At 48.7% G+C, this 13109-nt stretch overlaps 1 protein-coding gene across 4 annotated transcripts in view; it reads left to right on the forward strand.

Annotated features, from left to right (window-relative positions):
• The window catches only part of LOC147083141 (NACHT, LRR and PYD domains-containing protein 3-like), a 60802-nt gene extending 48475 nt beyond the window's left edge, over window positions 1–12327 (forward strand). Inside the window, exons 5-11 of one of the 4 annotated variants that reach the window (XM_085980223.1) lie at window positions 1039–2776; window positions 9978–10064; window positions 10206–10376; window positions 10518–10688; window positions 10830–11000; window positions 11142–11309; window positions 11482–12327. In XM_085980223.1, the coding sequence (XP_085836349.1) occupies window positions 1039–2776; window positions 9978–10064; window positions 10206–10376; window positions 10518–10688; window positions 10830–11000; window positions 11142–11309; window positions 11482–11569 (2594 nt within the window). In that variant the 3' untranslated portion in view covers window positions 11570–12327. The remainder of the gene's footprint in view (window positions 1–1038; window positions 2777–9977; window positions 10065–10205; window positions 10377–10517; window positions 10689–10829; window positions 11001–11141; window positions 11310–11481) is intronic. The other 3 variants (XM_085980225.1, XM_085980224.1, XM_085980226.1) reach the window with 3 other exon arrangements.
• Window positions 12328–13109: the final 782 nt, after the last annotated feature.

A 13109-nucleotide genomic window follows, 5' to 3' on the forward strand; every position in this document is an offset into this window, starting at 1 on the left:
TGTCCATTCACAGTCTGTCCCTCTCCCAGTGTACACACTAACCCAGATAACCTGCCCAGGGTCCGATACAGTAACAGTGCAAGTTCTGTCCATTCACAGTCTGCCCCTCTCCCAGTGTACACACTAACCCAGATAACCTGCCCACGGTCTGATACAGTAACAGTGCAAGTTCTGTCCATTCACAGTCTGTCCCTCTCCCAGTGTACACACTAACCCAGATAACCTGCCCACGGTCTGATACAGTAACAGTGCAAGTTCTGTCCATTCACAGTCTGTCCCTCTCCCAGTGTACACACTAACCCAGATAACCTGCCCACGGTCTGATACAGTAACAGTGCAAGTTCTGACCATTCACAGTCTGTCCCTCTCCCAGTGTACACACTAACCCAGATAACCTGCCCACGGTCTGATACAGTAACAGTGCAAGTTCTGTCCATTCACAGTCTGTCCCTCTCCCAGTGTACACACTAACCCAGATAACCTGCCCACGGTCTGATACAGTAACAGTGCAAGTTCTGTCCATTCACAGTCTGTCCCTCTCCCAGTGTACACACTAACACAGATAACCAGCCCACGGTCTGATACACTAACGGCGGGTCTTCTGCACATTGTCCCTCTCGGTGAGCGATCAATCCCGTTTTCCATTGCTTCAGAAGGGAATCACCACTGACGGTTTCAGAGTTTGATCCACTAGAACTTCTACTGTCATATAAACAGGATCATGTGTGGATTTGTAATGTGATTTCTAAAGCACAGCACAGGCCGGAGAGTATTAACCATCAGAGGGAAAATATCACCTTCATTGAAACCTCCATGTTCAGTGAATATTAGAATCAAGTGAGGATTTGAAACTTTTCTCGCCCATTGTTCACTTTCAAGCGAGGTTTCCATTAACTGAGATTTAATTTCTACACGCACGTCTATTGAAGCTGTGAATTAAACCGTGCAATATTTTACTGAACATTCAATGTTATTGAGAAGTTGTTTTTTGTCAATACAACTAACATTGAAACCACTTTCTGTTTGTTCTAATTGAAGATGTTCAGCAGAAACACAAGGAAACACTCCGGGTACAAACTGAAACACTGAGAGTGAACACGATCCTAATAAAGGAGAAGGTTAAGATTTTCCAGCTGGTTGATCGATACGCTGAACTAACGATCATTTCTACTGTTCGAGATCGGACACTTGTAGAACATGAACTGCTGGCAAGAGGCCGAGACCATGAAGAGTGGAGAAAACAACATCTCCGGGGAGTGCTGGAGAAAATCCGAACTGATCAATTGTTCCACAGCAGTTTTTCCCAGAGAGAATCCAAATCTGGGAGTTCAGGAGCAGTGAGCGGAGTCCCGGGGATTGGAAAAACAACAATGATACAAAAGATTGTTCATGACTGGGCCACTGGGAAAATATACCCAAACTTTCAATTTGTTTTCAGCTTTAAATTCCGGGATTTGAACGCTATTAATTGTAGAATAAACCTGAGGAATCTGATACTGGATCAGTATCCTTACTTTGGGAATATTCTTAGGGAGCTCTGGAAGAACCCAAAGGGATTGCTGTTTATATTCGATGGTTTGGATGAATTCAAGGACAGGATCGATTTTGCTGACAATCGGAGAAATACTGAACCTCAGCACAGGTGCACAGATCCTGAAGACTGGTGTGAAGTGTCTGACATTGTGTACAGTTTAATACAGCACAAGCTGCTCCCAGGATGTTCAGTGCTAGTGACCAGCCGCCCCACTGCATTACATTTATTGGAAAAGGCTGAGATCAGTGTCTGGGCTGAAATCCTGGGATTTGTTGGTGAAGAACGGAAGGAATATTTCAACAAGTTTTTTGAAGATCAGACGGTGGCAGCAGCTGTTTTCAAACACGTGGAGGAGAACGAGATCCTGTACACAATGTGCTACAACCCTTCCTACTGCTTGATCCTCGGTCTGTCACTGGGCCCCTTCTTTACACAAAGAGACAGGAATCAGCAGCGAGTTCCCAAGACCATCACCCAACTATATTCCTACTATATTTACAACATTCTGAAAAACCATGGCCGAGAGATTGCAAGCCCCCGTGATGTGTTACTGAAGCTTGGTGAGATGGCCTTCACAGGAGTCTCCGAGAAGAAGATTGTGTTTGGAAATGGAGATTTGATCAAGTACAATCTACAACCTTCCCAGTTCCTGTCTGGGTTCATGATGGAACTTCTGGAGAGAGATGATTCTGTCCAGAGCGTGGTGTACACATTCCCACACCTCACCATCCAAGAGTTTGTAGCCGCACTCGCACAATTCCTGACTCCAGATCCTGGGGACATCCTGAAACTCCTCAGAGAAGCCCACAGCAAGGAAGATGGGCGATTTGAGATATTTCTCCGTTTTGTTGCTGGTCTCTCCTCCCCACAGGCAGCTCGGCCCCTGGAGGAGTTTCTGGGTCGATTTCTTCATCAAACCACCTGCCGAGTGATTGACTGGGTGAAGGAGAAGATTGAAGGACAGATTGGAGACACAGGGAGTGAAACTGGTCAAAGGGACCTCCTGAACACATTCCACTACCTGTTTGAGTCTCAGAATAAAGCACTGGCTCGGCAAACAGTGGGATCTGTGGAAACACTTACATTTAATAGATTGACATTGACCCCGATTGACTGTGCGGTCCTGTTTCACATCATTGGACTCTGTGATACAATAAAAGACCTCGATCTAGGAGACTGCTCCATTCAGTGTGAAGGACTCCAGCGGCTGGGACCCGTACTGCACAAATGCCGGGTGTTGAGGTAACTGTTTATTTGTCTCTAACTGTTGGGTGAATTGTAGAACAGTCACGGATTGTGTTGTTGCTCCGTAATGTAGGGAAACAAACAGTTCAGTTAAACCAGGGAGAAGCGGATTCAACACAAATATGACCAATAATAATATGATCGGTCAGTAATTCCCTAAGGACTGGAGAATCTAAAATGGATCCTTGTGAACAAGTAGGGATTTTACAGTCTTTATCGGATCAGCAGATACAGGTCACTGAGAGTCTGATAATTACAATAAGTCACATTTAATAAGACTGGATAGCGGAAGATAAACATAAAATAGAATCTGGCAGTAAAGATAAAATTAATGTAAAATATTTTCCACATCCACCATTTCAACTAGAAACAGGAGAGAAACCCGAGTTTAAATCACTAACAGTTCGATATTTACTCCAATACCGTGCAGAGTGTGTCCTGTCGAGGGGGTAGTTTCCTGGATTGGGAATATTGGGGAATTGGGAATTCTTTCAGCTGTAAATGTTTACAATTATTCACAGTCCTGAACATTGAGTAAAGATTGATATTCAGGATCTTAAACCTGCCGGTGAAAAGGTTCCAATCTAGCCGGAGTACAGACACACACCAGCCAGCGGTGGGGCCTCGCACACAGCGGGCGGCTCCTGGGTAAACCGGGGGCAGTGAACCCGAGAATACCCCATAATCTGCCCCCTGTGTGTGAGGCCCCGCTCGGGGAGGGAACTTCAAAAATTCCCCAAAAACTGTCGGGCCAGTTACCCCGAAATAAATGTAGAGCCAGTTTAATAATGGGAATAAAGTGAGAGATTCCCCTCCCCTATAAACTAGGAGCACAGGGACATTTAAAACTTGTAACGGGACAGAATAAACTCTCTTGCTGCTATTGACAAACATTCACTATAAGCCCTCTGACTCCCACAGCTACCTGGAATACACTTCCTCCCACCTCACTTCCTGTAAGGACGCTGGCCCATTCTCCCAGTTTTTCTGATGATGCCACGTTCCATCCAGTGCTTCCGACATGTCTTCCTTTTCCCTCAACCGAGGATTCCCCTCTACCGTGGTTGACGCGGCTCTTGACCGTGTCTGTTCTGTTTCCCGCACTTCTGCTCTCACCCCTGCCCCTCCCTCCCAGAACCACGATAGGTTCCCCTTGTCTTCACCTTTCACCCCACCAGCCTCCACATTTAATCTCTCCTGTCTTCCACCCTATCACAGACCTTCCCTTTTGTTCTGTCCTCCGCTCCCCCCACCTTTCCCGGCCCCGACACTTGCTTAAACATCTGTGACATCTGTAACTTGTTCCAGTTCTGACGAGGGGTCCTTGTCCTGAAACATTAACTCTGTTTCTCTCTCTATAGATGCTGCCTGACCTGCTGGGTATTTCCAGCATTTCCTGTTTTTATTTCAGAATTAATTCTCCTTATATAAAATCCTGGGGGGCGGATTTTACAGCAGCAGTGAGCGTTTCACAATATAACTCACCCCGAGATGATATACAGATTAATATAATGTACAGAGTATAAAGCACAGGGAATCACCGCTTTATCATTTAATTCTGAAAAAATCGACCGATTCCCATAAAATCCGGGATTTAAGGAGCAGCAGAACTGAGACAAGTTTCTCCAAACATGATGAGGCCGGTCACTGAGCTCCAGGAGGGTAATTCTGATCATCAGGGAATGAGACCGGACTGAGGGACATTTAAAGGCTTCACACAGACAGCACTTTATTTAATAAATACATTAACGGACAGTCCCTGAATATATGGGCAGTTGGACAGAGTGAGATACATTCCCAGTGAGGGGGGAATTTCGCAGGGGTCAGCGGGCGCGATCAGTGGCGGGTCGGGTGGGAAAATGGATTTTTCCCCAGCGGTTCGGGACCCCGTTGTCAACCCGCCACCACGTGCCTTTCCCAAATGTCGGGTCTGTCAGAGCAGAGCAGACCCGACACGTAGCGGCGGGGGAGGCAATTCAGGTCATTATAACCTTGTTAACAGAGGATTACAGTAACAACTATTTTCAGCTCGCCTTCAGAGTTTACATAGAAACATAGAAGATAGGAGCAGGAGTAGGCCAATTGGCCCCTGGAGCCTGCTCCGCCATTCAATGCGATCATGGCTGATCATCCAAATTCAGTACCCTGTCCCTGCTTTCTCCCCATACCCCTTGATCCCTTTAGCCTTAAGAAATATATCCAACTCCTTCTTGAATATATTTAATGAATTGGCCTCTGCTGCCTTCTGTGGTAGAGAATTCCACAGGTTCACCACACTCTGGGTGAAGAAATTCCTCCTCATTTCTGTCCTAAAAGGTCTACCCCTTATCCTTAGACTGTGACCCCTGGTTATGGACTCCCCCGCCATCGGGAACATCCTTCCTGCATCTAGTCTGACTAGTCCTGTTAGAATTTTATAAATTTCAATGAGATCCCCTCTCATTCTTCTAAACTCCAGCGAGTACAAGCCCAATCGACCCAATTTCTCTTCATACGTCATTCCTGCCATCCCAGGTATCAGTCTGGTGAATCTTCGCTGAACTCCTTCCATGGCAAGAATATCCTTCCTCAGATGAGGTGACCAAAACTGCACACAGTACTCAAGGTGTGGTCTCACCAAGGCCCTGTACAACTGCAGCAAGACATCCTTGTTCCTGTACTCAAACCCTCTCACTATGAAGGCCAACATGCCATTTGCCTTCTTAACCGCCTGCTGTACCTGCATGCTTACCTTCAGCGACTGGTGCACAAGGACACCCAGGTCTCATTGCACTTCCCCTTCTCCCAATCTATTGCCATTCAGATAATAATCTGCCTTCCTGTTTTTGACACCAAAGTGGATAACCTCACATTCATCCACATTGGGCAGAAGCATGGCAGATGCAATACAATCACCCAACCTGTCCAAATCATCCTGTAGTTCCTCGGCATCCTCCTCACAACACACACGCCCACCCAGCTTTGTGTCATCTGCAAATTTGGAGATATTACATCTAGTTCCCTTGTCTAGATCATTAATATATATTGTGAATAGCTGGGGTCCAAGGACCGATCCCTGCGGTACCCCACTAGTCACTGCCTGCCTCTCAGAAAAAGACCCGTTTATTCCAACTCTTTTTGCTTTCTATCTGCCAACCAGTTCTCTATCCAAGTCAACACCTTGCCCCCAATCCCATGTGCCTTAACTTTACACGCTAATCTCTCATGTGGGACCTTATCGAAAGCTTTCTGAAAGTCCAAATACACCACATCCACTGGTTCTCCCTTATCTATTTTACTAGTTACATCCTCAAAAAATTCCAGTAGATTATTCAAGCACGATTTACCTTTTGTAAATCCATGTTGACTTTGTCCGATCCTGTCACTGTTTTCCAAGTGCTCTGCTATTACATCTTTTATAATGGACTCTAGCATTTTCCTCACAACCGATGTCAGGCTTACCGATGTAATTCCCTGTTTTCTCTCTACCACCTTTTTTGAACAGTGGGGTAACATTAGCTACCCTCCAATCCATGGGTACTGTTCCAGATTCCATCAAATGTTGGCAGATGATCAGCAATGCATCTACTATTTCTAGGGCCACTTCCTTAAGTACCCTAGGATGTAGATTATCAGGCCCTGGGGATTTATCGGCCTTCAATCCCATCAATTTCCCTAACACCATTTCCCGACAAATACTGATTTCTTTCAGTTCCTCCCTTTCATCAGACCCTATGTTCCTGTGGTCCACGCTGCTCGGGGATCACGTCAGGTAACCAGGGCGGGATTTGAAAGGCCATGGAATCATTTCATTACTTGACAGCTGGAAATGTGCTATAAAAGCTCCCATCTCACAGTTGTTCACTTTCCAAGCTCAAAAGCTGTTGCTTACTGCATTTGGAAGACAGATTGAGCTTTATGCAGGTTGCAAGTGTTTGGAGCAAACTCTCTATCCAGTGTCACCTCATTGGAACAACCTCTCTCACCGTTAACAGATAGCTTCTGATATCTCAAGTTCACCTGCCATCTATTACACCAGCATGGGTCTGGTTTATACTGTCTCACCTTGGGCCTCAGAGTCTCACCACGATCAGCCCCAACACCAGCAGCACCAGGCACACCAGCAGCACCAACAACAACACCAACCTTCTCCACAAGTCCTGATGCTGCACCGCACAGAGGGCATCAACACCCAGCCACATTGCTGACCGGGTCACCAGAGATGGCCTCACCATGGCCAGAATTTCTTCACTTGGTGCTGCTCGCCCTGGATGACACATGATGCGCCAGGTTAACACCAGCCCACACCAACAACACAAAGCATCCCTACAATGCCCAAACCATTCCTGTCACACTCATCAGCATTGCGGGGGCTACCGTTATGTCTCACCATTCACTGCAACTCACTAAGCCACTTCCAAACATGTACACAAATCTTTCGAAGAACGGAAAGTGTTGAAAATAAAGATTTCAATGTTTGACACCACATTAACAGAAACTTCACATGAACATTGGCTAAAACACACAATTGCCTATCCTTGTGTGTTGTTAGTTGGTATGATTGGACTAGGGTGAGTGTGACGGGTGGCTCGTGAGATGGGGATGTGATAATATAGAGAGAGATGGGTGGAGGTGCAAGGTAAGTTGGTGAGAGTAAGGATGTTCAGGAGTAGGGTGGGGAAGGCAGAGTGATGGGGATGTGATAATATAGAGAGAGATGGGTGGAGGTGCAGGGTAAGTTGGTGAGAGTAAGGATGTTCAGGAGTAGGGTGGGGAAGGCAGAGCGATGGGGATGTGATAATATAGAGAGAGATGGGTGGAGGTGCAGGGTAAGTTGGTGAGAGTAAGGATGTTCAGGAGTAGGGTGGGGAAGGCAGAGTGATGGGGATGTGATAATATAGAGAGAGATGGGTGGAGGTGCAGGGTAAGTTGGTGAGAGTAAGGATGTTCAGGAGTAGGGTGGGGAAGGCAGAGTGATGGGGATGTGATAATATAGAGAGAGATGGGTGGAGGTGCTGGGTAAGTTGGTGAGAGTAAGGATGTTCAGGAGTAGGGTGGGGAAGGCAGAGTGATGGGGATGTGATAATATAGAGAGAGATGGGTGGAGGTGCAGGGTAAGGTGGTGAGAGTAAGGATGTTCAGGAGTAGGGTGGGGAAGGCAGAGTGATGGGGATGTGATAATATAGAGAGAGATGGGTGGAGGTGCAGGGTAAGTTGGTGAGAGTAAGGATGTTCAGGAGTAGGGTGGGGAAGGCAGAGTGATGAGGATGTGATAATATAGAGAGAGATGGGTGGAGGTGCAGGGTAAGTTGGTGAGAGTAAGGATGTTCAGGAGAAGGGTGGGGAAGGCAGAGTGATGGGGATGTGATAATATAGAGAGAGATGGGTGGAGGTGCAGGGTAAGTTGGTGAGAGTAAGGATGTTCAGGAGTAGGGTGGGGAAGGCAGAGTGATGGGGATGTGATAATATAGAGAGAGATGGGTGGAGGTACAGGGTAAGTTGGTGAGAGTAAGGATGTTCAGGAGTAGGGTGGGGAAGGCAGAGTGATGGGGATGTGATAATATAGAGAGAGATGGGGGGAGGTGCAGGGTAAGTTGGTGAGAGTAAGGATGTTCAGGAGTAGGGTGGGGAAGGCAGAGTGATGGGGATGTGATAATATAGAGAGAGATGGGTGGAGGTGCAGGGTAAGTTGGTGAGAGTAAGGATGTTCAGGAGTAGGGTGGGGAAGGCAGAGTGATGGGGATGTGATAATATAGAGAGAGATGGGTGGAGGTGCAGGGTAAGTTGGTGAGAGTAAGGATGTTCAGGAGTAGGGTGGGGAAGGCAGAGCGATGGGGATGTGATAATATAGAGAGAGATGGGTGGAGGTGCAAGGTAAGTTGGTGAGAGTAAGGATGTTCAGGAGTAGGGTGGGGAAGGCAGAGTGATGGGGATGTGATAATATAGAGAGAGATGGGTGGAGGTGCAGGGTAAGTTGGTGAGAGTAAGGATGTTCAGGAGTAGGGTGGGGAAGGCAGAGTGATGGGGATGTGATGAGAGGCACAGCCGGATGAGGTTAAGTGAGGCTTTGCAGTAACGTTTTGTGATCTACTGAGATCATTGAAAGGTTTGTGTCACTGCAGGCTGGTCCTCCCGATGACATCCCTTCTTGAGCCCCACGGTGCAATGTGCACCCAGGCTGTGTTGGTCTCTTCCGCTCCTTGGAAGAGACGAGAACCTCCCTGCGGGCTGTGGCTCCCTCCATAATCATCTAGAGGGAGTTCTGGGAGAGCCTGGGTGCAGCCGAGCTCCTCTGTGCTGATGTCAGTGTTTGTAGAACCTCAATACTGTAGAACACAGAGCACAATGGGCAAAGTCAATGTGTGTCATCAAACCCGCTTCCCCCAATTCCCCAGAGTGAGGCCGCGACCCCCGACCCCGGACACACCCGACCCGCCCCCGACCCTCCACCGACCTCAACCGACCCTCCCCCGACCCTCCGCCGGCCCCACCGCCGGCCCCACCCGATCCTCCGCCGACCCCAGCCCCGCCCGACCCTCCGGCGACCTGACCCGGCCCCGCCCGACCCTCCGCCGGCCCAACCCCGGCCCTGCCCGACCCTCCGCCCGACCCTGCCCCGGGCCCCGCCCGACCCTCTGCCGACCCTCCGCCAGCCCCGCCCGACCCTGCCCCGGCCCCGCCCGACCCTCCGCTGACCCCGGCCCTGCCCGACCCTCCGCCGGCCCGACCCTCCGCCCGACCCTGCCCCGGGCCCCGCCCAACCCTCTGCCGACCCTCCGCCGGCCCCGCCTGACCCTGCCCCAGCCCGGCCCCGCCCGACCCTCTGCCGGCCCCGGCCCGACCCTGCCCCCGCCCGACCCCGGCCCCGCCCGACCCTCTGCCGACCCTGGACCCACCTGACCCTCTGCCGGCCCCGAAACTCCCAACCCTCCCCCGACCCCGGCCGCACCCAACACCAACCCCACCCTGACCCCCGCCCGACCCTCCACCGGCCCCCGCCCGACCCTCCCCCGACCCAGGCCCCCGCCCGACCCTCCCCCGACCCAGGCCCCCGCCCGACCCTCCACCAGCCCCAGCCCCGCCGACCGTTGCCGACGGGGAAAAGCGGGTTATTAATTTCCTGAAGTACTTTCAGTGATTGCTGTAATATCCCAGAGAGAAAAGTATATCAGATCCGGACTTTGATTCAGTTTGTTTCTCTCTCTCTGTTTGTTTTTAGTCTGAATGGCAATAAACTGGGAGATTCAGGAGTGAAACTACTGTCTGTGGCTCTGAGGAACCCGGACTGTAAAATACAGAGACTGGGGTAAGTACCAGACTCTGTGAGATTGTGTTTATAATAACTGGATGTCTGACACTGAACATTATTATTAGTATCAGTAATAGTGTTATTAATAAACTCTGGGGATTTACTCTGATTCCTGTTATTTCTCTCTCTGATCCCCAGGCTGGGTGATGTCGGTCTCACAGATTCTTGTGCCGAGGATCTCGCCTCCGCTCTCAGTACAAACCGCTCACTGACGGATCTGGACCTGGGTTATAATGAACTGGGAGATTCAGGAGTGAAACTATTGTCTGTGGCTCTGAGGAACCCGGACTGTAAAATACAGACACTGCGGTAAGTACCAGACTGTGTGAGATTGTGTTTATAATAACTGGATGTCTGACACTGAACATTATTATTAGTATCAGTAATAGTGTTATTAATAAACTCTGGGGATTTACTCTGATTCCTGTTATTTCTCTCTCTGATCCCCAGGCTATGGTCTGTCGGTCTCACAGATTCTTGTGTCGAGGATCTCGCCTCCGCTCTCAGTACAAACCGCTCACTGAGGGATCTGGACCTGAGTCATAATAAACTGGGAGATTCAGGAGTGAAACTACTGTCTGTGGCTCTGAGGAACCCGGACTGTAAAATACAGAGACTGGAGTAAGTACCAGACTGTGTGAGATTGTGTTTATAATAACTGGATGTCTGACACTGAACATTATTATTAGTATCAGTAATAGTGTTATTAATAAACTCTGGGGATTGACTCTGATTCCTGTTATTTCTCTCTCTGATCCCCAGGCTGGGTGGTGTCGGTCTCACAGATTCTTGTGTCGAGGATCTCGCCTCCGCTCTCAGTACAAACCGCTCACTGACGGATCTGAGCCTGAGTTATAATAAACTGGGAGATTCAGGAGTGAAACTACTGTCTGTGGCTCTGAGGAACCCGGACTGTAAAATACAGAGACTGGGGTAAGTACCAGACTGTGTGAGATTGTGTTTATAATAACTGGATGTCTGACACTGAACATTATTATTAGTATCAGTAATAGTGTTATTAATAAACTCTGGGGATTTACTCTGATTCCTGTTATTTCTCTCTCTGATCCCCAGGCTGGTCGCTAACGGTCTCACAGATTCTTGTGCCGAGGATCTCGCCTCCGCTCTCAGTACAAACCGCTCACTGACGGATCTGAACCTGGGAGGAAACTCCTTCACAGACCGATCTGTCCCCGCTCTCCGCCGCCTCATACTGACCTGCAGGAGTCTGGAGCGGATCGAGTGAGTGTTTGTGTTAATGTTTAATGTAATAAATTAAATATCAATGGGATTCAGTCACTTTTCTGGGTAATATTTGTCTGTAATTATTATTGAAATATTACCCCCAGTCTCGCGGTTATTTACACTGTTGTTCAATCTGTTTATTTCCTGTTTAATCTTTAATCTGCTTCAGGCTGAGGGGGAATCAGTTCAGTTCATCCGGAAAAAAACAGCTGGAGTTACTGCGGGGAACAAGACGCGGACTGAGTGTGGAAGTGTGAACAGTCCAAGTGATGACCTCACTGCTCCCATTGTGTGACCATTCCAAGTGATGACCTCACTGCTCCCATTGTGTGAACAGTCCAAGTGATGACCTCACTGCTCCCATTGTGTGACCATTCCAAGTGATGACCTCACTGTTCCCATTGTGTGACCATTCCAAGTGATGACGTCACTGCTCCCATTGTGTGACCATTCCAAGTGATGACCTCACTGCTCCCATTGTGTGAACAGTCCAAGTGATGACCTCACTGCTCCCATTGTGTGACCATTCCAAGTGATGACCTCACTGTTCCCATTGTGTGACCATTCCAAGTGATGACGTCACTGCTCCCATTGTGTGACCATTCCAAGTGATGACCTCACTGCTCCCATTGTGTGAACAGTCCAAGTGATGACCTCACTGCTCCCATTGTGTGACCATTCCAAGTGATGACCTCACTGCTCCCATTGTGTGACCATTCCAAGTGATGACGTCACTGCTCCCATTGTGTGACCATTCCAAGTGATGACCTCACTGCTCCCATTGTGTGACCATTCCAAGTGATGACCTCGCTGCTCCCATTGTGTGACCATTCCAAGTGATGACCTCACTGCTCCCATTGTGTGACCATTCCAAGTGATGACCTCACTGCTCCCATTGTGTGACCATTCCAAGTGATGACCTCGCTGCTCCCATTGTGTGACCATTCCAAGTGATGTCACTGCTCCCATTGTGTGACCATTCCAAGTGATGACCTCACTGCTCCCATTGTATGACCATTCCAAGTGATGACCTCGCTGCTCCCATTGTGTGACCAGTCCAAGTGATGACCTCACTGCTCCCATTGTGTGACCATTCCAAGTGATGATGTCACTGCTCCCATTGTGTGACCATTCCAAGTGATGACCTCACTGCTCCCATTGTGTGACCATTCCAAGTGATGACCCCACTGCTCCCATTGTGTGACCATTCCAAGTGATGACCTCACTGCTCCCATTGTGTGAACATTGCAAGTGATGACCTCACTTGGAATGGTCACACAATGGGAGCAGTGGGGTCATCACTTGGAATGGTCACACAATCAGGAGGAAAAGACTGGTAAAATCCCAAGTCGGTCCCTTGCAGTCCGATTCGGGAGAATATATAATGGAGAATAAGGAAATGGCAGACCAATTAAACTCATACTTTGGTTCTGTATTCACAAAGGAGGACACAAATAACCTCCCAGGAATATCGGCAAACATAGGGACTAATGAGAGGGAGGAGCTGACAGAAATTAGTATCTCTAGGGATATGGTGTTGGGTAAGTTGAGGGGACTGAAGGCCGACAAATCCCCGGGGCCTGATAAACTACATCCTAGGGTACTTAAGGAGGTGGCCCTGGAGATAGCAGATGCTCTAAGGATCATCTTCCGGAACTCCATTGACTCGGGAACAGTACCCGTGGATTGGAGGGTAGCTAATGTTACCCCAATATTTAAAAAGGGGGGTAGAGAGAAAGCAGGGAATTATAGACCAGTAAGCCTTACATCGGTTGTGGGCAAAATGCTAGAGTCCAT

The sequence above is a fragment of the Somniosus microcephalus genome, unplaced genomic scaffold, assembly GCF_052327205.1.
Source record: "Somniosus microcephalus isolate GS21.2 unplaced genomic scaffold, FLI_Smic_1.0 scaffold71, whole genome shotgun sequence".
Taxonomy (NCBI): Eukaryota; Metazoa; Chordata; class Chondrichthyes; order Squaliformes; family Somniosidae; genus Somniosus; species Somniosus microcephalus.